The following is a 27,036-nucleotide window of genomic DNA, read 5'->3' as shown; positions in this document are numbered from 1 at the left end:
ATCTCGACTACAGTAACAAAAATGGATCTGTGGGTTCGATTCAATTTAATTTATTTAATTTTTTTCTCTATTTAATTTTTCTCTATTTAATAATGGTAAGTGCTGTTATTTCTGAAGTTGTACCTATGAAATGAGATTTATTTGTTGGCTAAGATTGTGCCACGTATGCAGATGAATTGGAAATTGAAACGAAGTGTAAGAAGCATTAAAGACATGATGATGCCCATGTGATGACTGCCACATAACTATTATATTATTATTATATGTGTGTGTGTGTTACTTACTAGGATAAGTGGTGTGGTATTATGATATACAAATTTATGTACACTAGAGGGACGAATTTTGTTTAAGGACGCTAAAGAAAAAGAAAGAAGGAGAAAGGGCCGCAATATTGGAAAGTGTGGCGTTGGGGAATTAAAAAAAAGTAAATAGGAATTAGGTTGGGGGTTTAACCGCAAACTGTTTGGATTACAAATGGAAATTCCTTTTTTGGGTAACCCACATTTCCAGTTCCCATTTTAAAAACAAGGGGCTACACATGCTTACCTACCTTTATTTATTTATTCCATCAACACTTTTTTCTTTTAAATTCCTTTTATTTTACTCCATTTTCCAAGCATCTATTTTACGATACATAAATGTTCAATAGTAAAAAGTAATTTATTTGCAATTATAAGTAGTTTAGATGATATGTTTACTTAATTTAATCAATAAGTTTTCTTGGAATTTAGCCGCATTTATTATAACGTTGATATCTCCCACAACACTGTGCGTGGTTCAAAGTGGGAGAGAAAAAGTGTGATAATGGGAAGGCAGAAAGAATGCATGTGAAATGGAAATCTCACAAAGTTGAATTCCCACTCCAATGTGGAAAGAGGAAGAGAGAAAAAAGTGGGATTTGTTTGATTTTGATTCCTTCAAACTTGCTATTATGAGTTCTTTTTCCTACAAAACATTCATTTTCTAAGCTTTTTTTTATAAAAAACAATTTTATTTCTAAAAACATATTTTCACTTTTTACATTAATTTTCATATCCCCCCATTCAATTCTATTCACTAAACCAGAATGGTTTTGTTTTCAGATCCCTCGTCTATTTACTTTTTACAAATCTGAAGACATAATGAAGTTTATGTTAAATAAAATTGATAGTTATGATGATGGTGAGAAAAGGACAGAGCAGCGGCAGCAGCAGCCATGGGCTGTTGCAAATTTTTAATCACAAAGGGAGCAGTTGCAGTTTGCAGGCAGAATGATTCCATTTTCAGAAGTTTTCGCATCCCACCACTTGGCTTGGGCGCAGGAAAGACAAAAATTGGCATTGTGAAGAGAGAGATGCAGGCAGAGGAAGCCATTTCGAGCTGAAAAATGCGAGCGATCCAAGATGCAAATAAACAATTCGCATTGACTGTTGTCCACATAAAACAATGTGCACCATCCACATGATACTACTAACACTGTTCCCCTTCCGATTTGAGCGCCTGCACTGTAAAATTATGCCGTCTCCGTTACGTTCCGAGGCTGAAGATCGACGACAGATTTGAGGTCAATATTCACGATAGAACGTACCAGAGCGGCAGATTTCAAATTCAGGGAAATCGCCTCCGCTTACAATTTGAATACATCCACAACTTCTTGTAATTACATGAATTTTGATTCAGAAAGATATTTACAGCACGGAGGAAGCAAGGAACAAGAATCGCAGTAGTTCAAAACCTAGGCCTAAGGTAAGAACCTATTCCTCTTATCTTCTCCATCTTTTACTCTGGATTCAGTCCCACCGTTCGAACTCGAGCTCGCAGGAAAACCGCCGCACTTCTGGCACTGACTTACCACCAGAATCTGACGGCATGAAGGACAGGAGGAGTGAGATCGGAACCACGTATCGATGCAGGACACGTGAAATCCATGGCCACACTGCGGCAGAACGCGGATTTCATCACCGACAACGAACTCCGCGAGGCAGATCGCGCAATCTGAGAACTGAGCAGCAAACTCGGCGGTGAAGGTGTACTTGGGAAGAGACCTCAGGATCTTCTTCTTGAGACCTTTGTTGGAGGCAGGAGGCGGAGGAGGACGAGTGGAAGCAGCGCCGCCTCCATCGCCAGCGAGGTGGCGTAGCCAGGCGCATCGGGCGACAGCAACGAGACCAAGAACGCATATCAAGGCGCAGAGAAGAGCGGCGAGGATTATGACGAAGTCGGAGTCATACCTCTCGGGCTCCACCGTGTCGGAGATGGAGGAGGAGTTGGCATCGGCGAGGTACCTAAAAGGACGCATTTGGAGCGGCGAGATAAGGGAAGAGGGTATAAGATAAGAGATGGGAAGAGCAGTCGTTTTAAATCAACTGTGAGCGTAACGTCTGTCGTTTCGAGGGGATTTGGGGGGGGGGGGGGGGGGGGGGGGGGGGGGGGGGGGGGGGGGGGGGGGGGGGGGGGGGGGGGGGGGGGGGGGGGGGGGGGGGGGGGGGGGGGGGGGGGTTTATACTGGACACGGGAATCGGCTTTCGTTTAACCTGCACTTCTAACAGCGTTTGTATATTTACCTTATTTATTTAAATTCATTTTTGTATGGGTGAAGAATGTGTAATAATATTTTAAAATTTTAAAAATTATTTATACGACATTATATTATATCTTTACTTATAGAATATTAATGCCCTCCAAACATGAGGATTCCTTCAATGAGTTACATGTGAAATTATAAGCATCCATGTTGCTTTGAATCATGAGGAAGGACTGAACTCATATTCATTCAACAACAACACACACTCTCCCACTCCCACCTGAATGTCTTGTTGAGGTTCTCCTTCAAAATTAACGTTTTAGGGCAGAAGTATGAGAAAGCAGAACTCTTTAGTTTGGGTTCAGATCAGAAGAGGAGTAAGATATTAAATCAAAATTAGAAGACGTATGAGTTACTTCCTCAACGGCAGTGATTAGTTTCAAATAAATTTTTTTGAAAGTGGAAGGAAGCATGAAAACATCCAAAACGCCACAAAATACTCATTTTAACTCGCAGCATGACAAATACCTGAAAACCGACCAAAAATTCAGTTTCGTATCAATAAAGTAAATAATAGAACAAAAACCCAACCCTCCAACAACTAAACCCTTTCCAATTCCAACTCCTAAACCAAACCACTATCATTAGTAGTGAGCTAGAAACCCGCAAACACCATCAATCAATTGAGCAGCAGCTCGTGATCTGATCCGATCCGATCAGATCAAATACGGAGCAAATCCTTTTTTCTTTTAGGTAGTTGGATTTAGGTGCTACAAAAAGTATGAACACCGCATCTCCCGCTCATTTCGTCCGCATTACAACACAACACACTCCACTTCGCTCAATCTTTTTAAACCGGGTTCAACTTGGACTTGAATCCGAGGTTTGGGAAAACCAACAGAGTGTTCGTGTTGCGTGGACAAACTGTCTGTTGATTTGAGTCAGTATTCCCATTTTCTTAAATGACCAAAAGGAAAATGTCAAGAAGAGGAGGAGGAGGTTTCACAGAAAGGGGGTGGGAGCCCTGAGGCATCCCAGCAATGACAAGGCACTTTCGATCCATCAAGAAAGGAAAATCCCTCCACAAAATGTCACTTCAGACAATCATCCAATCCAATCCAATCCAATCCAATCCAATCCCCCTTGCCAGCAACACCAATTCATTGCGTCTCTCTCTCTGAATATGATATCCACAACACTTGAAACTTCCGCTTTTTCCTTTTGCTGATAAAACAATAACACCAATATACAAATAAGGCTGTCACGTTTTCCCTATCAGAGCCGCCCTCTACCTCTTATCAATTAATATCCAACCGGATTCAAAAGTTAAAGCAAGAGAGAGGGGGGGCAGAGAAAAGGCGACACGGCCAAAGACCGAAGTAGAAATTTGGTGCGGCGTTTGGCACCAAGAAGAGTGGATCTTTTTGTTATATTTTAAAGGACCGTCACAATGAGTCAGTCGGGGTAAGATACGATACAAAATAACTGGTCTTAACATTTTCGTTCTATTGACACTAATCGCTCAAGGTTCCATTGAAAAACTCCCCCTACCCAAGAATAGGATGTGCTTCTCCTCGTCCTTCCAAAGGACTAAGTCAGCTAATGCTCAACTTCTTGTCCTGTGGGGGATCAAAATCAGCTTCTCGAATCAGGTCAGGCCCCACCTTTTTCAGGCTGCACCACTTCTAAAAGCTCGATGTTCAATTCAAAAGTAGCTCCAGGCTGCCAATACAAAGCAGGATTACATGTACATCTGATAACCATACAACTCAAAAGTTGTCATCTTATCTCTATCTCAACCCTTCACGCACTAATTGGCATAAATAACATAAGTAAACCAAAGGGCACTTGACTTCACCATTTCTTGGATTCCTCCACTAATTACACTAAAATACCAAAAAGGGGCCAAATTATGGCTTTTGTCCATAAACTAGATATGATTTTTTTAATTCCGCCAATACTTTTTAAACTTATGAAATATACCCTTTACAACTTTTTTATGGTTTCGTAATTTCTATTCACTTTAAAAGTACATTTGAAGTTTCAATTTTTCTCTTAAACAATTTTTTATATTCTGTCCTTGAAGTATATAGATCTTTTGGTTTGGTATTTGTAAACTAAAGACCATAGGCAAAAAAAAGTAAACCAAATATATATGCGCATGTTTCATGATAAAAGAAAAACCATTTTCAATGCAATGTTCCGAGATCAAATTCAATGATATGACAACAAAACCAAACAAGGAGTTAGACCAGGGTTTAATCCCATGTTTTCATGGGTTCACATGCAAATGTGATCATACAATTTTAAAAATAGTTGATCTGTCAAAAAGCCACGCATAAAAAATGAAAAAAGGTAGATGATTGACTTACTTTATTTAGTGGATAATTCGACACTAACATTTACTAACTTAAAAATTTTTAAAAATGCAATTTTAAAGTTTTAAAAATAGTTAGTCTGTAAAAAAAAGTTGTGGATAATTGATCTGTCAAAAAAGTCACAAAAAAGTAAATGATTGACGTACTTTAAGTAGTGGATAATTATTGACATTTACAACTTAAATTCAGGGCCTAACCTTTTTAGACCCTGAGTTTTCATGCCTTCACATGTAAATGTTACTAAATTTCAAAAATAGCTGGGTCAAAAAGTCAAACATAATAAAAAGCAAATGATGGACTTACTTTATGTAAATGAAAAAATATCATGGAGATTTCGACAATATCTACAATTGAAATTTAGGGACTTACTGGGATTTCATTCATTCCCTTTTGACCATATCCAGCCTCAGGGGGAACAATCACCGTTCGCTGCACAAAGAAAGAAAATGGAGTCAAAGAAATCCTCGCAAAAATAAAAGGTAAGACTTGAGAGAATATAATGGAGAAGAAGAAGATTACATACAAATCAAGCATGTGCTTGTGCAAGTTTGGAATAGAAGAATGCACTTACCTTTCCCCCAACTTTCATCCCTTCAGTTATGGAGTACATTGCTGGTGGGGGTTTAGGTGCAGCCTGTGCTGAAAACAGACCATTTGGATTGTCCACAAAATCACGTTTCCTCTCCTTCCCGGGAGGGGCTCCTACTTTGAACTCATAAGGCTGATCAAACCATGGGTCAACATACATTAGAAATTGAATTCTCTAACTAATAAAGATGAATTGTAGATTACATCCAGACGCTTAGTTACTTGAATTGACCTAAAAGCTGAAGTTGTTGACTAAAGAAAATTTAATCCTATGATGTAGTTTCAATATTAAACATCACATTTGTACACACTAATTTTTTCGATAACAACTGATGAACGAAATCAAGTTCACATAAGCAAAATGTTCAAGAACCTGGGCGATTATACGATTTCCAGCCAAGAGTTTAGATTCTCGACTTGATACAGCTGTAATCCCTCTATAGAGGCAATCAAAGTGAACCTGTAATAGAGAGCTAATACAGAGAAAAGTTAAAATTCAAAGACAGGCAAAACAGCTCTGAAAATGTCCCAAACAGATTACCTGTACTGTGGAACCCTTCTCAGCCACAGGACCCTTTCCCTCCTCGATATCATAGTACTTCAGTCCATTGGCTGCAATCAAAATGTCATCGCCAATGTGAATCAAAGAAAATGCTGCATAGAAATGTTCCTCATAATCCAGATCCTCCAACGACTAAAGTGAGATTTCGACGGGTTTTTTTAATTTTTTTTTAAAAATTGTTATCGATAAACATAACAGATCCCTCTAAGGTCCTGGAAACAGAATTGTAAACTCCACGAGAAGCTGAACACGTAACGAACAAAACTCCCACTTTATTTCCGTTGATTATAAAATGTAGATATATAATTTGAAGAATAGGTCGTAATTACTAATCAAGATTTCAGGATTTTCAACCAATTTGAAGTATTAAAAGGAAATTCAGAAGATAACGATACATGAAGGATTGAGACTACTAACGGCTGGTGAGATAGTCCTCGAGAGGAATAGTCTTCCTGCTCCTTCTCTCTCTTGCCTCGGACGACGGAGATACGGAAACAAGAGCGAGAGGTAGCGAGGAGATCAAAATTACAGACCTTCTTGAAATTGGAAGAGAAAACCATTCTTGGCTAGCATTTTCTCTTCTGTTGGCCGTGGATTGTGAACGAATTTGAGGAAGAAGGCGATGAATGGGACAAGAATCCAAGCTCTTAGTTATGGCCACTGCCATGGCGGTTGAACTACGCAGAGCAAGTGTTCGTAAAGCGCCCACATTATATCCCTATCCACAAACGCTTGGCGGAATTTGATAAATAATATCTTTCACTTTAAATTTTTATTTTTAAAACTTTAAATAAAGCCCGGGAGAAAGTTCCTAATTTGACGTTGGGCCAAAAGCCCAGAAAAAAGCGGGGCGTCGATAGGATTGACATCAGATCACAGGGCAGGAAAAAAGAGCTCAAGGGATTATCGTGATCGCAAAGCAGGGAATAATTTCCTCAAGGCCATCGATATTATCGAACAAGAAAAATATTTTCCTAGTAATAATCTGTTTCCCGTTTCCCGTTTCCACGTTCACCTCCAAACCAAAACCGCACTCTCTCGCTATCTTCTGTTCATCTTTGGGACTCAACACAACGATGTCTGCTATATCCAATTCGTTGGTTTTAACGAAAACCCCTCAACTCCAGTTATCAGCTGGTAATTCTCACTCTCTGATTTCTTCAGCATTTGATCTTGTGTTAGATTTTCGTTGTAAGTACACAAGCTCCCCATTTGTTATTTCTTATCCTGTATTTTTTTTCTTTCTTGTATCGATTCAATTTTAGCTGTTGCTCGTGAGTTTCTTTTCCAATTTACACATCTTAGTAACACTTCTCTCTCCGGTTTAATTTTGGGGATGATCTTGTAGTGCGGGAGATTTAGGACTTGTGTTCTCGATTTTTCCATCGCGAAATGCCCTCATTTCCATCGGTAGATACCGGGTTTTCTTCTAATTTTTATATTAAGTTACAGCGAGATTCAAATGTTAGCTACCTGCTACTTTTGACCATCCTCTTAGCTCATAAATCGGTTTTGTGTTCTTACGTAGAAACGGCCTTTTCTAGGAGAAATTTGCGAGGGGAATGTGTATTTTCCTCCATTTTGGTGCAGTTTATGGTGGGCTGTTTATTCTTTCTTGATGATGTCTAAAGGCGCTATTAATCTTATCGTTTTTATTACATCGTGATGATGTCTTGATTTCCAAATTAATGAAAATTTTTGTAACTGTTGGAAGATTGAATTATGATTAGTAGGTAGTTGCTCTCATTTTCATAATTTGGAAGAACTAAGGAGAGTGCACATGTATGTACCCATTAATTGTATTAGTCTAAGTTTACTCTCGCCAATTTTCCTGCCAGGATCAAATCTGAAAACTGCTGATAAACGATTTGGGAGTGTTTCCCCTACCCGCTTGTTACTCAATCCTGGTTGGGTGGGAAAGGCCAAGCTTTCTACATTTAGGCGGCCACTTTCAGTTCAAGCTGCATATAGGTATAATCTTTGAAATCACTAATAAAACGATATGCCATTTAGTCATCTCATATTATAGCATTACAGTCTAGGGAGTCTATTTTTTGAAGAAATTATTATCGATCACTACATTGAGAAACTATTTACGTGGTAGGAATGCATGTTTAGAGTCTTTGTGTGGGTAGGCTTATCATTGTGGTGCACAATAACTGGAAAAGGAACTGCCGTGCTGAGCTGAATTGAATGTGTTAATCTCAGGTAGTTAACAACCATGAACATAACTAATTTTTAGCTGGTTCAAACAGATTTGCAACCAAAGGATGGGCCTGTTTGGTTTGCTATGCTCAAAACTGAGTCTCGTTGATTTGGTCAAAGACTGATCAAATCAACATAATGAAGGCATATAGATTTTCTACCCAAAAGAAGGGAAAAAAATAATAATGAATGTGTGTACTCATCCCATTTTAGATAACCAATTCAAATGAAACAGTTGTTGAATTTTATCTGTTTACTCTGTATGATTACGGTCTGGATTTGTGCCTTCCTATGAGATTTGGCCTTTTGCTCCTAAAATATTTTGGGGGATCAGTGTTTAGAGGCAAGGCCAACATTTTGTGGAATTGTAGTCCATTCTCTCCTTTGGTTAATTTGGAAGGAGAGAACAAATAGGATTTTTAAAGTCAAGGAGGCTACGGTGGATTCTTTTTGTAATCGTGTACAACACTTAGCATTGTGGTGGTGTTCCAAACGAGCTTTTTTTTTTTTTTTGTAATTTTAGTCTTTTGATGATTACTAATGACTGGAAGGCTCCAATGGTCTATTTTCGTGAGGGGGATTTTTCTTCCCGCACTCAGGTTGTTTCTCTCCCTATTTGTCTATAAAGCATCATTCATCGTCCCCAAGCCTAGATTGTTTCTCTATCTCTTTGTCTATAAAGCCTCATTTCTTATACCAAAAAATTACTAATTAATAAATAAACAATAACTCTTAGGGTTGAATAATGTCTAGTCTGTAACAATTGTTAGTAAAGCTTTTCCGAGTGGAAACTAATAATAGTATTCCTATATGTTTCAAATGGACATAGCACAAGTTGATGTCTATTTTATTGTATATGTCTTGATGGGTCCGTCCTATATGCTTCATTTGAAATACTCTGACGGCAGTTTATTATGCACCTTGTGGCAGTGATGGTGGACGGTCAAGCAGTGCAGGCATTTTTATTGGAGGTTTTGTATTGGGAGGGCTCATAGTTGGAACGCTTGGCTGTGTATATGCCCCTCAGGTTTTTAACTTTTTTCATCTCTTATCTAACCTCTAAATTGTACATATGGGAAATTTCACCTAGTATACCTGTTACTTGTGTGCTATGGTTACTATCTTAGGGAAGGTATGTAGAAATATGCACAACTATTGTCTCTGAGCTTCAAGTGCAGAATCCTAGTCTTTTTTATGACTGAGAGTTGATCTTGTGTTTGAATTATAGATTAGCAAGGCACTTGCTGGAACAGACCGAAAAGATTTGATGAGGAAACTTCCCAAGTTCATATATGATGAAGAAAAAGCCGTAGAGGTGCAAAACCACTCATCTCTTTTTATTTGTTGCGAGTGATCTTGTGAATGAACATTTCGTCTTCACTTGACATTGATTTACCCAATCGTGGATTTTATTCGTAACATTGCACTTTCTTCTTAAACACCATGAGTTGGCAGAATGATAATTGGAGCTTGGGAAAGAAAAGGGTTAAGAGGGAATGAGTTCAAAGCATGTGGGCACCTACGTATGATTTTAAAATTCTGTTGGTTTTCTTGGCAACCACTTGTACTAGGATCAAGTAGTTGTCCCATGAGATAAGGTGGCTCGAACATTTGCAGATATAAAATAATAATAATAATAGTAATAAATATATATTCTTTCCAACCAGTCATCAACTTCTCATCAAAGATGCTAAAATGTGTTTGTGTAACTTCAGTTTTGACAATTCTGCGAGGGGGTATTTGAATTTTGCATAAAATTTGTGTAGTATAAGGTCAAAGGAGTACATAAACTGGAATACGAGTTTATATGTATGGATTTACTTATCCTGGGATACGAGTTTTCTAATTTATGGAGCACATAAACTCATATCACATGAATCTAAAACAGTTCTTCTATAGTACATACTAATTTTAACAAATTATAAACCCACCAAAAAAAAAAAAAAAAAAAAAATACAGATTACTGATTCAATTGCACAATTCAAATAAGCTTATCGACTAAATATCCCACTTTCATTTGGTTTATGAGATATGGTTTGTCGGTATTAGTATAAAATATGACTATAATATGTTGTATGTATGTAGTCTAGAAGATTTGCAAGCTTGTGGATCAGGATAAGCAAATCTACACCCATCTAGATTATACAAAACTAATCTATGAACTAAACACAGGGCCCTTTCCAGTAGGATTTGTCTAAAATTTTAAGATAACAATATTTTGTTTTTGATTCTGGATTTTTTTTCCCTTTTAAATCTGAACTTCCTTTATAGAAGAAATATAATATTACGTGCTTTTCTTAAACAGTTCCTGTTCGGTTTTTGATGTGTGAACATGTACTTGCTTTTTATTGAAATTGCAGAAAACAAGAAAAGTGCTGGCACAGAAGATTGAACAGTTGAACTCTGCCATTGATGAGGTTTCTTCTCAGCTCCGTACGGAGGATTCCCCAAATGGAGTGGCCGTAAACTCTGATGAAGTTGAACCTGCCATTTGAAAGTATCGTTACCTTGGTTTTCACCGCCCACCGGGACTAAGAATATTAGTTAATTTTCTAGCTATTATCTTTGATTTTCTGTCTTGAAACGTTTGGAACTGAACTTTGATGTGCATTACACATCAATACGTAATGTGATGCTATGATCACTCAGATGCTCCTTCTAAAGTTGAATAGTTTGTAGAAGAGCATTCTTGCTGTTTCCTACTCTGTAAACGAACAGCCATTGTTTTGTATTTGAAAATCACATATTTCATTCCTTCCTCTTATTTGCATTTTTGAACTTGTCTGGCAGTCTTGAGCCAAATGATCCATTGTTGCTGGGGCGTCCATTTTGTCTTCCAGCTAAAAACTAAATCTTAACAGGGAAAAGCGAGGTAGCAAAACTTAATATTTAAGGTTCATATCTGGTTTTTGGCGAGATTCTGGAGATTACAGGGGAAGAAATAGTGGAACCTTGGAGGAGAAAAAAACAAAAGAATGAATCGTTATTGTTTAAGCGAAAGTCTGGTTGGATCGAGTGAAGGCACTGGCCAATGTCTTCTCTGTATTTGCTGTCCCAAGCCAAGGGCGAAAATGACGTGGATGGATAGGCTATGACTCATTAACTTTGAACAATGAGAGGCAGACATTAGAGAGGGAAACGTCGGTAACTTGTCAGACTGAACAGGTGCCAGCTTGGACTAATACCAACAATTCTCTTGTAACGACGTATAGCTTGAGGGCATTATTGGAAAGTTACATAGGTGAAAGATCTGTGGTTCAGAGGCTTCCTGAAATTGATAGGCGAAAAAGACTGCCTTATCTTATGTATCTGCCCCTCGCAGCTTTCTCACCACAAAACACTCTCTAGATCACTTGATTGCAAGTTGCCACAGTCCTTCCATCTATGATTAAAAAAGGGCAGCTTCTGTATAACCCAAATGCCAATTTCAGAGTTCTACAATTGATATACATTTGTGAACCGGAGTTACGTAGCCCCTGAGTTAGCAGCCATGGCCACTCACGCAGCTCTGGCTTCAACAAGGATCCCCACCAATACAAGGTTTCCTTCCAAGACTTCCTATTCTTTCCGACCTCGATGCTCATCCAAGGTTTGTCTCTTCATATCTCAAACTACTTAATGGTAGCTGATACTTCATTAAATTGTCCTCATAGTTTAGTTTTGAATTTGCAATTTGCAGAGGCTGGATGTTGCTGAGTTCAATGGGCTTAGATCTGCTTGCCTGACCTTCTCTAACAATGGCAGAGAAGGATCCCTCTTCGACGTCGTGGCTGCTCAACTGACTCCCAAGGTTCTTCCTTTTCCCTTCGTTTTGTGGTTTGAAATTCTAGATGATTTCATGGGATGAAAAGAGATCGCAGTAGTTTGAGAAATTTGATATAGTTTGAAGAAATCTACATGTTTGACTAATCTTAGTAATTATGAGTTAACTCATCTTGATCGTGGTTCTTACTAACAGAATAGAAACATTTTCTTCATACAGGCAGTAGGATCATTTCCGGTTAGGGGAGAAACAGTGGCTAAACTCAAGGTGGCAATCAATGGATTTGGACGTATTGGCCGAAACTTCCTGCGGTGCTGGCATGGCAGGAAAGACTCGCCTCTCGAGGTTGTAGTTGTCAACGACAGTGGTGGTGTTAAGAATGTAAGCAATATATATCTTCTCAATACATTGATCAAGTGCCATTTTATCTACTTGAACATAGTTAGCAAAAGTCTCGCCACTTAAGATGAATTATACCAAAAATTTCAGGCCTCCCACTTGCTAAAATATGATTCCATGCTGGGAACTTTCAAGGCAGAGGTGAAAATCGTAGACAATGAAACCATATCTGTTGATGGGAAGCCAATCAAGGTTGTCTCAAGCAGGGACCCCCTCAAGCTTCCTTGGGGCGAGTTAGGCATTGACATCGTTATTGAGGTAGATTTAAGTCCATCCCAATCAATTATCAGATTATCCGCCCCGATCAATACCAATATCCATGGCCTTTGCAGGGTACAGGAGTGTTCGTGGATGGCCCAGGGGCAGGGAAACACATCCAAGCAGGTGCAAAGAAGGTTCTCATCACTGCTCCTGCAAAAGGTGCTGATATTCCAACATATGTTGTTGGTGTAAACGAAAAAGATTACTACCATGATGTTGCTAACATCATTAGGTCAGTAACGGTTTCGTTCTTGGAGCTGAATTTGTTTTTGACCTTTGAGCTGCTAAGTAATTGTTTTTGGTTGGTTAGTAAGCTTCTGATTGTTGAAGTTTTTAGCTTTTGCTCTTAAACTTTTATGCAGCAATGCTTCTTGCACCACCAATTGCCTTGCTCCTTTTGTGAAGATCATTGATGAGGAATTTGGTAGGCAATCAGTTTCATTTTGGGCAACGAGCATTGTTTCCCGATTTTAACCACTTGGTGTTTGATTGAATTCAGGCATTGTGAAGGGAACGATGACAACCACTCACTCCTACACTGGAGACCAGGTAAAGAAAATATATGAACAATTAATTACATCATGAATGTGTGTAGAATCCTATGGCATTGATGATTTTTGAGATAGAGGAAATCTTATAACCTCGAGTCACATTTTGGGGGTTATGCAGAGACTTTTGGATGCATCACACCGTGACTTGAGACGAGCCAGGGCCGCAGCCTTGAACATTGTCCCCACAAGCACTGGTGCAGCAAAGGCCGTATCCCTTGTGCTGCCCCAGCTTAAGGGCAAGCTCAATGGTATTGCACTTCGTGTGCCTACTCCAAATGTTTCAGTTGTTGACCTCGTCGTGAACGTTGCGAAGAAAGGAATCTCCGCAGATGATGTCAATGCTGCCTTCAGAAAGGCAGCTGATGGACCATTGAAGGGCGTGCTAGCTGTGTGCGATATTCCTCTTGTTTCTGTGGACTTTAAGTGCACTGATGTTTCCTCCACAATTGACTCTTCATTAACAATGGTAATGGGAGATGATATGCTCAAGGTCGTGGCCTGGTACGACAATGAATGGGGATACAGGTGAGGACTTTCATTCATGGGAATGGATGATTGATTCCCTTCAAAATTATAAACCAACGTATATGATGTTTCATTAACTTTTTGTTGTCTGCAGCCAAAGAGTTGTGGACTTGGCTCATTTGGTGGCAAGCAAATGGCCGGGAGTGGGATCGGGAAAAAGTGGAGATCCGTTGGAGGACTTCTGCCAGACTAACCCAGCTGATGAAGAGTGCAAAGTTTATGAAGCTTAGGCATCATCATGTCTTTTGTTGGTTGCTTTGAGTCTAGGTCGTTTTTTAGCATTGCTGTACAATGCTTGTTTAGAATTCAAATTCAAGGAAGAGACTTTTTTATCTATCCATTTGTAAAATTTGAAGACAGTGTTCTAAAGTTGCAATAACCTTTGAAAAGGGACAAAAATGAAGGAAAAACATGAACCACCCCCTTTACTACACCTTTTTTCCTCATATATTCCTTTGCAAATTAGTCCATTTTGTTCTTTTAGATGCTTTCCTCTGATTTCTTGTTCTAAAATTAAGTGTACAAACCGGATTTAGACAGACTGAAATTAGTAAACCTGGCTGGTTGCTTCAGTTTCTGTCTACAAACTTCTCAAGGATTTACCACCAAATTACCATCATTCTTATCATTTTCGGATGATTTCTCAACCTTCCTTCGTTTGCTTTGCCTTGGTTCTTTCTTCTCATCAAACAACGACATGATTCGTCGAAGACGGTTCGGATGCGATCCACTACTGCTAGACAGATCAGATTCTTTTGAATCAGAATGGTATAGCTGACGAATAATCTGAAGGCAGTATATGGCAAGGGCAATGAAGCACACTGTCCCACAGATAAGAAAGAGACCCCAGAAGCTCTTAAGTTGAAGCGAGTCTGATTTGAGATCTGTACTGTCTGAGATGCAAGCACTTTTCACAACCCATTTGTCATGTATCCGTTGCAGATCGCCGTTCTCGGATAGCTGCAAAATGGCAGTTGACATGTCTATAGCCAATGGAGAGTCTCGTGGGAATGCCTGAATTACCAAAAGGAGCAACAGGAGAATAGTTATTGATGTGTTCAATACTAAATAAGAAGGAAAACTCAGAGAAAAATCAACACTCACGAAACCCCAGCCGCTTTTGGTAAACTCATGACCAACAACTCTGAATTTACACTCTCTAGAGATGAAATTTTCTACATATAGAAGTTCATCAACTACAGCAGCAACGCCTCCCTCCTTGCCAGGGCCAAGATCAAGTGCCTTGGCATATTCTTCCGGAGATCCAAGAGGAATAAGCCTAGATCTAGACACGTTCAGCTCCTCACTCAGATAACGTTCAGCAAAAGATCCAACTTGGAAACCAATCGGTTCATCAATTTCCCTCAAGGTTTCTATTCCTGTGATTGGAGAATATAGCTGCTGCACCGTGAGAATGGATGTTAAGCTTGCAGTGTAGCTAGAATTTATAATCAAAACCACAAACAGCCATATGATCAGCACAAGGCGGCCGAGAGTGCTAACTGTGTTCTCCTCTGCAAAATTAGTAGAGAATGAGTTACATTAGAGATGATAAGATTAAAGTGACAATAATCAAGACTGAAATCATGATTCTATTTCCACTTACTATGGGCAAAAAATAGAGTTGAGAAGCTAAACCTGCATAGTTCACAAGAAATAAATGGATCAGCAAACAATTTAATGAGACATCAGCGGGAAAGAGGAGAAAAAGAGTATGGATTTGAGTAATCGGCCTGTCCTAGTTGTCTAGTTCGAGATAAGAGTAGGGACACACACAAACTCTTGGGATGCACAAGATCAAAGACAAATTACATATATGATGAGCAGTACAAAATGCCACTTTAAGCTCCAAAACTCAGACATTTTTTCCATGCCAATCTCAGATACATGGGATTCCTAGAAGTAACCCTTTGCCTACTTTATGAAATTGTGTACAGCAGTCTCCTGTCACTTGGTTTTCATCTTACCAGTAAAACAATGACTGTAACCTATCAAAATGGCGAGATATAAGCAGCATTTTGTACCTCTCTCGCTGCTTTTCTTTTTCAGTGTGCAAGTGACAAACTCAAATATGTTAATAGGATGAACTATGGAAGAAGATCTCAGACAAGGACCTAACCATAAAATTGTAATGCATTGTCTTCTCGGTGGGCCTCGGAATTCATCGTTCGTCCTATGCTCCAGAATCCAGACGACTATTCCGATAAAAAGGAAGAAAGCAGCAGTAACCATCCACATGGCTGGAGAAAATGGATGCAAGAAAGCCCAAGCACCAGTGTTCAGTTTTTTGAGTGGGGCCACAACAACTAGTCCAGAAGCAGTATATGGCAGGGTAAAATCCACAAGCCTTGTACGGCTTGTGACAATGGCTACGTCTCCAACAACGGCATCAAATTTCTGATACACAGATAAGAATTAGCCAATTGAAGTAACATACAGAATTCCAAATTTAGATATGCGTTAATACTCACGCCAGTTGTTATCCCATATACAAGATCTGTGTAATTTGGATTGTGATGGCCATTGCCAAAGGCTATGAATTGGTGGGGGACAGCGTAAGGTAACAAGCTTACAGCAGCTGTAAACACATCAATGCAGAAACCTTGGAAATTGTCGGACCCTTTGATTTGTGAAACAAACTCCTTGAAACTGGCCCGAAGTGGCACTCCAATGTTTAGTAGCTTCCCGTTGTTTGGGAACACCCATCCTCGAGGCTTTTCCACTGTATTTCCTGGCCATATAACCTCGTACAGCTTCTGATTTGCGTGTGAACGGTTAGGTGGTCTGGAATAGAGAATCTCAGGAGCTTCAATTGATAGACCAGAATAGTTAGACCAGTAGCCAACCCTTCTTGACCCAGTCCCGATAACGTTAATAATATGATATGCAGGATGAACAAGGGATCTACCAGAATCGAACTTAAGGGCACCCGTCAAACCAAAAAGGTCACTCTCCAATATGTTATTCAGCAGATGATTTCCACCATCGAAGATGGTCATAGCTTCAAGATGAAGATCACCGTTTCCACTGAAATTCAGCCTGGAATCATTAGAATGTGTAATGACCCCACCTTGATTAAAAAATTTGTCAATAGCATGAGCAACCACCCAGACAGAGTCATAAGCATAGAGACCATAAGCATTCAGACCTAAAGAGCCACCAGTTAACTTATTCCACCTGGAAAGAAAAGCTTTCTTTTGATCTGACTCTGCTGTGTGCTGGCGTAAAGAAAGAACTCCTTGCATCGAGTCCAAGGTCTCAGGAGGTGGGGGAACAACACTATCTAGTAGAGACGAAAGCCAATCAGTTGCTATCCATACATATCCATTGCCCATCATTTGAAGGGATTTAGCCACTGAAAAGACTAAAGTGCCTAATTTGGGGTTCACATGGAGAACCATAACTCTTGATTCCATCAATGCAATCTTAACAAGTTGATCCATAACTTGGACTTGGTTTACCGCAGTTTCGGGACTAATACCCACCTTGTATGTGATTTTACAACGTTTTTCAGAAAGCTTATCATCCAATGCTGCAATACCATTCCACCCATAATCATCATCGACGTATATAGCGATAACCTCTTTCCAATCATAGTACTCAATAATCTCAGCAACTGCAGTCATTTGAAACAAATCACTCTGTGCAGCCCTCACAAAAAAGGGAAACTGAAGGGCGGAGAGAGTAGGATCTGTAGCTGAAAATGAGACTAGAGGAACTTGGAACTCGGTTGCAATTTGGGATGAAATGTGGGCAACCACAGAAGATTGGGGGCCTATGATGGCGACGGTTGCATTCTCCATAAGTTGCAAAACTACGACAAATTCATGGTTAGCTCTAGTTTGGGATTAGATGAAAACTCTTCAACAACACACGCAAAACTAAAGCAGTAAAGAAAGAAGGAAGGGATTACCTTCGGCCATGCCTAAGAACCCACTACAGTTGGAATTTTGCATTTGTAACCAAAGGTTGGTTGTGGGAAGAACGGTAGGATCCGCATTCACATCTTTCACAGCTTCTTCAATGGCAATCTTGGCAACTTTTCCAATGGTAGAATCAAAAGAAAAAATAGCTCCAATGTTCACGACCGATGGTCTTGAGGAGATGTTCTTACCAAGCCCAACAGGGAATATACCACAATAAAGAGATAGCAAGGAGAGAAGCCAAATGAAACTCATTTGCGCTTCTTTGCCTGAGAAGTCTGTGGCCTGCCGCTAAAACAGGGGATTTTATCAGCGTCCAGTTTATGAAAATAAAGAAACTCCCAGTGAAACTAGCCGCGTCTGTCTATGTAAACTCTAAATGAAATATGATATGAACCCATTAAATCCTACTACAAAAAGAACTGGTAGAGAGAGAGAGATCTATCCATCCGTTTTCTTATTAGCTTGGGGCGAATCAGTTACACGCAGAACCAAGAAAAACTTAAACATTAAGCATTCACAATGAAGCAGACCCGGAATCCGATTCCTTTCTCTCTGCAAACTAAGAAGAAAAAATCAGCGCCCAATATGAAGGCCACTAAACTGTTCCCTGAAGATAGGTATTATTGTACTGAAACAAAACACTCAATACCGAATGCCCCCAACTCCCAGAAACAGCTTGATTGAAATGGATATTCAACTATCCTCAAATTTAAGTAAGAAGGGATACAAAATTGGGCTGATAAAGTAGCAAGTAACAGAAAATTAATGAACTAATGACCACCCGAAACAGTCCGACGGGAGTGGAAATTCTGCTACTGCAATAAAACTTCACAGAACGGTACATTCCCCGAAGAAGGAATGAAGAAATCGAAAACTAAGAACCTGAATCGAAGCTGCCGCAGTAAGAAACTGCTCCTGAAAGGTATGGGAACGATTGGTAGACGAAGTATACGCTGGATGCTAAATCAGTAGCTCGTATGGCGGAACAGAGAATCCAGAACTTCTGAAATTAGTTGATGAAGCTGGCAAACACTACTACGGCACCGTGGCGGAACCACGTGAGAAATTGGACAGCAAAAGGCAGAAAATTCAATCACTCATAGATGAAGCAAAAGTTGTGGAGCGCGCAGAGTTGTTTTCTTCGAGGCCCAATCTTTCTGCTGCAACTTGACAAGACTATCCGCCATCGCCCCCGTCGATTCTCCACCGGTGGGCCCTTCCGCCCAAGTGGGCAGCTAATACTCGGGGTTAATTCCGGAAAAAGCGATCATTTTTTAGTTAAGATTAATTTCTTAATCAGTTTTAAGATCGATTAGTCCCTCGGTTTAAAAGGGTTTAGATGGACTAGTTAGTTGCGTACTTTATCCGACAACTGTAGTGATGCTTTTTTCTTATTTAGTGGAAAGATCTTTTGAAGTCCTTTCTTTTTTATTTCTTTTATTTTTTTGTCGACAGCAAAATAAATAGTTCTCTTCACTGTTCTTTAGGAGGCAGCCTTAAATGACGTGGGATTTTGGAGAGTGCAGTTATTGTTGCTCTATGTATTTTGGTAAGACTTTGTTACGGGGAGGATAGGATAGGATGAAACCAATTAAATGTTAGACGAGGCTTGGTACAATACCAGGAGAAGGTAAAGAGGGTATCGGGCAAGCCCATATCAGCATTCTTGTACCACTGGAGGAAACAAACACGAGGGAGACTTATAGGTATAGTCCAGAGCAAACCCACCACACATGACGTGCACAATTCCAGCTATGCACTGAAAAGAGTCATCAAAAAAGCGTCCAACCTTCTATCTTAGCCGCAACATCTAGTCGCGTCCAATCAGAGACTACCACGTGTTGGCTGGAAGGATCAAGAACAGGAAAGAAGGATAGCGCTGGACCGTCCGTTTGCCAGTCCAGAGATCCAAGGGCTGGGTGTCTCTGGCGGCACCGATCCACAAATTTCACACAAGGTCATCAGTCAGCCATAAAAACAACCAATAATAACTGATCACGTGTCGCCATTCGCGCACCTAACTGACAGCTACCAGATCCACCGGATAACCTGGAATCGCCGGTCACCAACCAAATACATGCAAGTTCGTTCCCTCTTTTTTCTCCCTTTCACCTTCATTTCTTCGCTCCAAAAAAACCCTCCTGAAAGATTCTGCTTGTCTTCCCCACATTTTCTCCTCTTAGGGTTTCGTTTTTCTTCTAATTCTCCGACCACCACCACCACCGCAAACTGCGATCCTTCTCAATCACGCGCCTCGTCAGAATTCTTCTCTTCTTTTTACGGATTCTCCTCAAAATTATCGATTGTTCTTTCTTTCTTTCTTTTTTAGTTGCTCGCATCTCTTTGAGACTTCTTGGACGTTTTTATTAGTTATTCCACTTGGTTTGCTTTCTGGCTTCATAAAGCCTCTGCCCATTTCAGTAATATACATAAAGCCAGTTTTCCACCTTACTTTATTCGACAACTTTTGGAGGATTGTGATTTCGTCGAGCGATTTTTCTGGGTTTTGGTTCTTCCGCACGATTTTAATATTTGGCTTAGTAGATCCGGTATTTCACATCGGACGCAAGGGAAGGGTGGCATATATTGCGGATGTTTCCTGGGTTTCTCATCCGTATTTTATAGTTCGATCTGCAGTTTGATCTGGGTGTCCTTGTGTTACTGGTTTTCAAGTTATCTGGGTGTCCTTGGACTGGAGGCTGCGACCTTATAATAATTTCGTTAGGTTGAGGTGGATTTGTTCTTCGACTCACTGGTTGATCTGTACTCCAGACCCTGGCAGTAAGCTCTGGAACTTGCCAACACTAAATATTTTTTACTGGTCAGCATAGTCTATTTTACGAGCTTCAAGGTCGGAAATTTGACATCTAAGAATTGCATCGTCCCAAGGATGCTGTTTGTGTTTCTTCTGAGATAAGGGTTAAAATCTGCTTTGTAGATAAATTTATGCCTTGGAAGTAATCATGGCTACGGGTATAGATTTTTCACCTCCCTTTGCCCTACTAGAAGGCGGCGGATACAGTAAGGACAATGTATCAGCGACAAATGACGAAAGTTCTGATAGCTTTAATAGTTTGAAACAGATGACCACTGGGAAACCTCCCCGACACCTCTCGGTTTCGCGGCATAGTGTGAGCTCTATAAAGCTGCTAGGCCAAGCTGATTTAGTGAGTAATCATTGTTACATTTTCTATTTTGGGGAGATGCAGATCAATTCATTTCTTCCTTTTGAATTTTGTCTGTAATAATGTCCTTTCAATTTCATGGGATGATTTGATGTTTGTGCATTGAGGTATAGTGTAGTATAGCAAATATTTAAGTCTAGCTTGGCACAATGACGTTACAGGCATGGAGTTCTGGTTGCTTTCTTTTCCTTTAATAAGTAGCATGACTGGTATTTAAAACATTTTTGTTGTAAATTTTGGGAAAACCATTTACATCTACAGAGCTTGGATGCCGATACTCTTGGGAATAATTCGCCTGATGGGAAAGCAGGATTCTTACCTGTCTTCAGATCGGGTAGCTGTTCAGAAAGGGGACCTAAGCAGTACATGGAAGATGAGCACATATGCATAGATGATCTTGTAGAACACATTCATGCATGTGCAGATTTCACTTCTCCTGGAGCTTTCTATGGTGTGAGTATCCCTTTTCACCTTGATAACATTTTGACCTGTAAATAGTAACATTCTAGGTGCAATGTCCTTTAAAGCTGACAAGTCGTGACGATAATTATTCATCTGCCTTTTACAGTAAACCCATTCGATTCATTAGAAAGATAAGCTTTGTCTACCAATAATTTTGTTAGTAGCAGTGCACATGTAATTTTCTCTGTTTCAGAAAGTGGTTCTCTTGGATGCGCTCTTTAACGTTGTACTTGGTGGAATTGATGTGTGGCAGGTATTTGATGGCCATGGGGGTACAGATGCAGCAGCTTTTGTCAGAAATAACATCCTTAGATTCATAGTCGAGGACTCCTGTTTTCCAGTTAGTGTAGATAAGGCAATTAAGAGTGCTTTTTTGAAAGCTGATTATGCATTTGCTGATGCTAGTTCTCTGGATATCTCCTCCGGCACAACTGCGCTAACTGCTTTCATTTTTGGAAGGTAGAGATCTCAAATTATTGGCAGCTCTAATAGGAGTAATGATGGTTCAAGAAAATTATTCTGTGATATGAAATTTGCTCTATGCTTGACAGTTTAAAAAATGAATTTCTGTAGTATTTGTTTGAGACAGTGGGAAGGAATAGATCGAGGAAATTATAGAGAAAATAACGAAATATAAGAATGATAGATGGAGGGAGGAATTAATGGAAGAAATTGGATAAGGGAAGATTCGTGGGAGGTATGTGACACGGATAGAAGCCAAACCATATCATAATAGGAAAGTATAGGTCCTAAGACCAAATCATAAGGAAGAAATTGCATTATGTACTAAGACCACATGTATAGAAGCCAAACCATATCATAATAGGAAAGTATAGGTCCTAAGACCAAATAATAAGGAAGAAATTGCATTATGTACTAAGACCACATGTATAGAAGCCAAACCATATCATAATAGGAATCATCGACTAAATGGTATTATATGAAAAATATGGCATAGTAGGTTTCAAAGATTAGAATCCAAAGATTCCTGTATTGATGTATGTTACATGAATTATTTAGTGCCCCATTAGAGGGCAAGTTCCTTGGACTAACATTTGTTGTTCAAACACTGAATGCTCATCTGTCCAAGTTTGGTTTTAAAAGTCAAACGTGTCGTTGCAAATTTTCATCGTTCAGCATGTGGTATTCTGAATCGTTATCCAATCACTTCTTACTTTTCTTTTCCTTACAGAACAATGATTATTGGGAATGCCGGAGATTGTCGAGCAGTTCTGGGGAGGAGGGGCAAGGCTATTGAGGTGTCAAAGGATCACAAGCCCAATTGTGCATCTGAAAAACTCAGAATAGAGAAGCTCGGGGGAGTGATTTATGATGGCTACCTGAATGGTCAGTTATCTGTTGCGCGTGCTATAGGAGACTGGCACATGAAAGGTTCCAAGGGTTCTGCATGCCCGCTGAGTGCAGAGCCAGAGCTGCAGGAATTGCAATTGACGGAGGAAGATGAATTTCTAATTATGGGCTGCGATGGTCTTTGGGATGTGATGAGCAGTCAGTATGCTGTTACAATGGCAAGGAAAGAGCTGATGCTGCATAATGATCCTGAAAGATGTTCAAGAGAGCTGGTAAGAGAGGCGCTGAAGCGCAATACATGCGATAATTTAACCGTTATTGTAGTATGTTTTTCTGCTGATCCGCCCCCTCGGATAGAAATTCCCCCAACTCGAGTAAGGAGAAGCATATCATTAGAAGGGCTGAATTTGTTGAAAGGTGTACTGGACTGCAATTCATGATTTCCAAGGGAAAGAGATGTGGGAGTTGGTGTACATATAACATTGGTTTAGCAGACTGGGCTATGGTCTCTCACCCGACCTACCGATGCCCCTCGTCTATTTGGCATTGGATGCTTTAACGAGGACAATAAAAAGGAGTCATGTTGGATTCTATTGTTTTTTCCTTTTCCTTTTCTGTTTCAATGTGATTTCGAATTCCATGCGTGTACAGATTACTGTTGTACCAGTTGGAAGCCCAAAAATTCATTTGTTTCTCATCTCTCTCTGCTTATTTATGAAATTCAGAAATTGGCGCAGCATGAACCTTCTCCTGACTATCTTTGTACGACAACGAAGCACGGCTTCATATATTTAGGAGCTGTTTTAATGTGTCTCAGTTTGTTGTTATTTTTGTTTATAGCACACCAGACCAGACAACGAACGATAAATAACACACCATCTCAATTGTGGTCAATTCCAATTGCTTTCGACAATTTTGCTTGTTTCTCAAATCACCTTTCATGAAGCACTCCACGAGAACTATAAGGACAAAGATTACAAGTTCACATTAGCCAAAGGGCTGCATAGTAACCACACGAGAATTTCAATGAAGGGTGCAAATTGGATGCCACTGTAAGAAACTTTGACAGTGACATGGCCATTCCAAGTATGTAGCTTATGGGGAAAGAGCAACTGGTTTTATAGCTTCGCTCTCGAGCCTATCTTAAGAATATTTCATAATTCTCCATCTGCTTCGTCATCATTGTCATTCAGCTGAGCACCGCTGCACATAGACAAGGTGGCTACTATTATTAAGTTTCACAAATCAGCAAAGATGGTCCAGAGATGAAAAGGAAAAGGTTATCCAAAACAGTGGCTATGATTTTAGCCATCACCTAGGAACCGCCATCTAAATTCTGAGGTAGGATAAGTTCATAGTATAGTCAATATAGTGTTTATGTAGATTTGAAAAATAAAAATCATTTTTATGCAAGTATTAGAAGAAGAAGAAAAAAATACTGTTATATGAAATAGTTTAGGTTTGATATTATCATTTTAGATGTTCTAAGAATTAACAATCGTTCTGCTTTCTACATCCACGCATACTTGTTTTGAAATCTATCATAGAAAGAGGTCGTACGGAAAACTATTTTAGGAGGAGCAGTTAAGCAATATAATAATTAATACTATAACTAGCACAGAATGAACATTTTTACCATAAGTTCGACTTCATAGTTAGATTAACATTTGAAAATGATATAAAAGCACTTTTCAGAGACGCACAAACAGGAAACAGCACAATAAAATTACCTCGCCTTGCTGCAATGTCTGCTCAAATCATGGCATAGGACTTTCTTAACGTTACTTGCTCTGATAGATCCTTTCTTAATCAACTCTGCCAACTGCAGGTTCATCAATATCAAGAAATAGATTAGATCTGTTTAGAGGAAAAAAGGAAGGTATTCCTTTATGAGGCAAAACATGTCAACTTACGTCATCTTCTGCTTCCTCTAATAACCTGTCTCATTAATAAACAACATTAGATTAGTAAAATCATAAATCTATATGAACCAGCTGGATTATGATCGCTGAATTGAATAATCATCAGGTGATATAGTCTCACCTTCCACAATAAGTTGATATGTCTTTTGAATAGGCCCGAGCTTCTTGTTTATCTATAACAATGAAAGCAATGTATTTGCATAAAACAAAAAAAACAAAAATAACTTCATATGCATATGCAGGAAGGAAGCTATAAATATAAGTTATCTACAAGAATGTGAAATTTTGGGTATGAACAATATCTAAATAAACCCAATCAAGGCCAAAACATATATAAGGCCATTTGTGATACTTGTTTCCAGCTTCGTTTTCTTCTACTCTATGCATCGGGTGCATGACAGTTAGTTAGATATAAAACATTCAGCAACTTTTTTTGTAAAAAAAAATTATAAAAAACATTCAGCAACTTAAGGATTATTGATTCAGAACTAGTTGAAAGACAGACACTTCAATTTTCCACATACTTGCTAGGTTGTCCCAGTTATCCACCTTGATCCACTGTTGTCCAGTTGAATCTGTCTGCACCAAGAACAGATAAACAATTATCTCACGAAGTAAGCTAATAATGTAATTTCTAATCAAAGATTCGGTTTCAAATGAAGTGTAAACACCTGCACTATGCAGATATCCATTTCTACAATTTCTTAAAATGATAGGCCCTCAGACTACTGTTCTAGATTACAATCCATCTAAGATCAAACAGATAATTTCAATGAAGTACCTTATCAATCGTGTAATCTTGCATGTTTTCACAAAGCCCATCCAGGAGTTCGACTACTCGTAGCTCACTGACCCTGTAGAAATTTACACTCACAATTTACAAATATGAAGTTCATTCATATTTAGAAACGAACTAGTAACAAAAACATGACTAATTGGGAAAATGTAATAAGACCAATCAGTTTTAATAAACTTAACATGTAAACAGTTCCAAACTACTTACCGCATTAAATTGAACTGTAAGTCTGTATTTCAATAAGAAAGTAAAAATTTGATATAATTAAAGCAATTAAAATCAGAATTACTACGAAATGGCCCACTTCTTTATCAAGTAATTACAGTGCAGAAGAAAATTTGCTTCATTTGGCAATAAAAGTCTCTGTTCTGCTTCATCAATATCAAATATTTTTTAATGCTTGATTAGTGCAATCTAACAGTACAAAGTTCATTAAATTCATAAATTTCATACTTAGTGGTTCTCTACAGGCCTTTATACAAGCTACTCGTAAAGTTTGACTGCCGATGCCCACAAAACTCAATTGTAGGTCCTACGTTAGTAAGTGCCAAGAGTGGCCCAACATATATTCCTCCTGAACTATTTCAACAATTCATCTATCTATTTTCACCACTTCATTTAGTAAGCATATAAGAAGAAATGTGCTAAACAAGCCAAAAAAAAGGGCATCCTGAAAATCGGGATGTTGATGTTTTACCTGTAATCAATTACCTTCCCTTTACGCTGACCTTTAGAATCCAACCGATGTCTCATATCTAAATGATTCCTCGGTTTTTCCTATTTAAATATGTAATTACTGGTTGTTACTGAAGCCACTTATACACTTCAGACCATGTAAAACTGACCAAACTATGAACTCACATCAAACAAAGAAATTTTCTATACAAGTGTACATCGCCTTACATTGGAAAGTCCACGTTCTATCTCCTCCTGGGATCAATAAATACAGAAGTTAGATCCCCTTTTATATATCTATTAGTTTAGCATCAGCGATGTTAAGCGGCAATACGATCAATTCAGCATCAATATGAACAATTACTAAGATATCAAATCAGAAAATGCAGATATCCACTGAGAAAAGATACACATACAACCAAGTTGTGATCAAACTACAAGGCAATACAACACAGAAAGTTAATGCCACTCGAAAAAACACTAATTGACAGTGATCAGATGCAGGCACGCATTACATAGAATAAGCGAAAAGATGAAGGGTTCTTAATATTCGAAAACCAAATCAAGGAAGGGAACAAAGAGAATTCAAAGGGGAATTGTAGGAGCGAGAAATTACGGCAACAGCATTGCAGGCGGCGCATTTATCATCAATGCAATCGACGACGCCGAAGTAGATCACTAATAACAATAGAACCCACGCGTTGGATTTCATGGTCGTTTGCGTCTGGTCCAATCGGAGCCTGAGTTTCACCTCCTCTCTCCCAACACCTCACAGAGCTTCTCTTCCGTTTGCAAATCTGAAGCGTCAACAAACAAAACGAAGGGAAAAAATGGCGGTATCCTTGACGAATGTATGGGCCTGGCTCGTGGATTACAGGCCTTCACACAACCGATGCCCACTAGCATATGCCCGACTCCATATTGGGGCTCCATAATGACCCATCGCTTTAAACTCGTCTTATAAAGTTTTGTAATTTTTTTGGGATAGCCATTTTCATCCAAAATCTCAAAAATTTCATTAATA

The 27,036-nt window shown here is 39.2% G+C and overlaps 7 protein-coding genes across 7 annotated transcripts; 3 read left to right on the top strand and 4 right to left on the bottom strand.

Annotated features, from left to right (window-relative positions):
- Positions 1-1,444: 1,444 nt before the first annotated feature.
- Positions 1,445-2,376, bottom strand: LOC111481072 (RING-H2 finger protein ATL80). Its single transcript, XM_023126384.1, has one exon. It carries the CDS (start codon positions 2,276-2,278, stop codon positions 1,721-1,723), a length of 558 nt encoding a protein of 185 aa, XP_022982152.1. The 5' UTR covers positions 2,279-2,376; the 3' UTR covers positions 1,445-1,720.
- Positions 2,377-3,875: 1,499 nt separating this feature from the next.
- On the bottom strand, positions 3,876-6,779 carry LOC111481058 (peptidyl-prolyl cis-trans isomerase FKBP18, chloroplastic). The gene is made up of 6 exons (XM_023126361.1): positions 6,449-6,779; positions 6,011-6,081; positions 5,843-5,929; positions 5,453-5,602; positions 5,251-5,310; positions 3,876-4,225 (listed from the first exon to the last, which is right to left on the bottom strand). Exons 1-6 carry the CDS (start codon positions 6,696-6,698, stop codon positions 4,157-4,159), a joined length of 687 nt encoding a protein of 228 aa, XP_022982129.1. The 5' UTR covers positions 6,699-6,779; the 3' UTR covers positions 3,876-4,156.
- Positions 6,780-7,002: 223 nt separating this feature from the next.
- On the top strand, positions 7,003-11,000 carry LOC111480366. The gene is made up of 5 exons (XM_023125354.1): positions 7,003-7,168; positions 7,870-8,002; positions 9,167-9,263; positions 9,465-9,551; positions 10,597-11,000. The coding sequence occupies exons 1-5, from the start codon at positions 7,108-7,110 to the stop codon at positions 10,729-10,731; spliced, it is 513 nt and encodes a 170-aa protein (XP_022981122.1). The 5' UTR covers positions 7,003-7,107; the 3' UTR covers positions 10,732-11,000.
- Positions 11,001-11,546: 546 nt separating this feature from the next.
- Positions 11,547-14,168, top strand: LOC111480365 (glyceraldehyde-3-phosphate dehydrogenase B, chloroplastic). Its single transcript, XM_023125353.1, has 9 exons — positions 11,547-11,825; positions 11,916-12,026; positions 12,219-12,380; positions 12,489-12,656; positions 12,731-12,891; positions 13,022-13,083; positions 13,159-13,208; positions 13,329-13,735; positions 13,830-14,168. The coding sequence occupies exons 1-9, from the start codon at positions 11,727-11,729 to the stop codon at positions 13,963-13,965; spliced, it is 1,356 nt and encodes a 451-aa protein (XP_022981121.1). The 5' UTR covers positions 11,547-11,726; the 3' UTR covers positions 13,966-14,168.
- LOC111480363 (glutamate receptor 3.3-like) lies at positions 14,135-18,927 on the bottom strand. The gene is made up of 7 exons (XM_023125352.1): positions 18,544-18,927; positions 17,649-17,943; positions 16,207-17,549; positions 15,855-16,132; positions 15,342-15,373; positions 14,840-15,249; positions 14,135-14,749 (listed from the first exon to the last, which is right to left on the bottom strand). Exons 2-7 carry the CDS (start codon positions 17,911-17,913, stop codon positions 14,327-14,329), a joined length of 2,751 nt encoding a protein of 916 aa, XP_022981120.1. The 5' UTR covers positions 17,914-17,943; positions 18,544-18,927; the 3' UTR covers positions 14,135-14,326.
- Positions 18,928-19,762: 835 nt separating this feature from the next.
- LOC111481181 (probable protein phosphatase 2C 27) lies at positions 19,763-23,358 on the top strand. The gene is made up of 4 exons (XM_023126542.1): positions 19,763-20,828; positions 21,108-21,299; positions 21,562-21,767; positions 22,501-23,358. The coding sequence occupies exons 1-4, from the start codon at positions 20,625-20,627 to the stop codon at positions 23,057-23,059; spliced, it is 1,161 nt and encodes a 386-aa protein (XP_022982310.1). The 5' UTR covers positions 19,763-20,624; the 3' UTR covers positions 23,060-23,358.
- LOC111481183 (protein seele-like) lies at positions 23,218-26,957 on the bottom strand. The gene is made up of 9 exons (XM_023126544.1): positions 26,629-26,957; positions 26,241-26,267; positions 26,035-26,114; positions 25,323-25,395; positions 25,066-25,120; positions 24,663-24,714; positions 24,533-24,557; positions 24,350-24,441; positions 23,218-23,822 (listed from the first exon to the last, which is right to left on the bottom strand). The coding sequence occupies exons 1-9, from the start codon at positions 26,722-26,724 to the stop codon at positions 23,774-23,776; spliced, it is 549 nt and encodes a 182-aa protein (XP_022982312.1). The 5' UTR covers positions 26,725-26,957; the 3' UTR covers positions 23,218-23,773.
- Positions 26,958-27,036: the final 79 nt, after the last annotated feature.

This window comes from Cucurbita maxima, unplaced genomic scaffold (genome assembly GCF_002738345.1).
Source record: "Cucurbita maxima cultivar Rimu unplaced genomic scaffold, Cmax_1.0 Cma_Scf00006, whole genome shotgun sequence".
NCBI lineage: Eukaryota > Viridiplantae > Streptophyta > Magnoliopsida > Cucurbitales > Cucurbitaceae > Cucurbita > Cucurbita maxima.
This window is presented reverse-complemented; position numbering and strand designations above follow the sequence as displayed.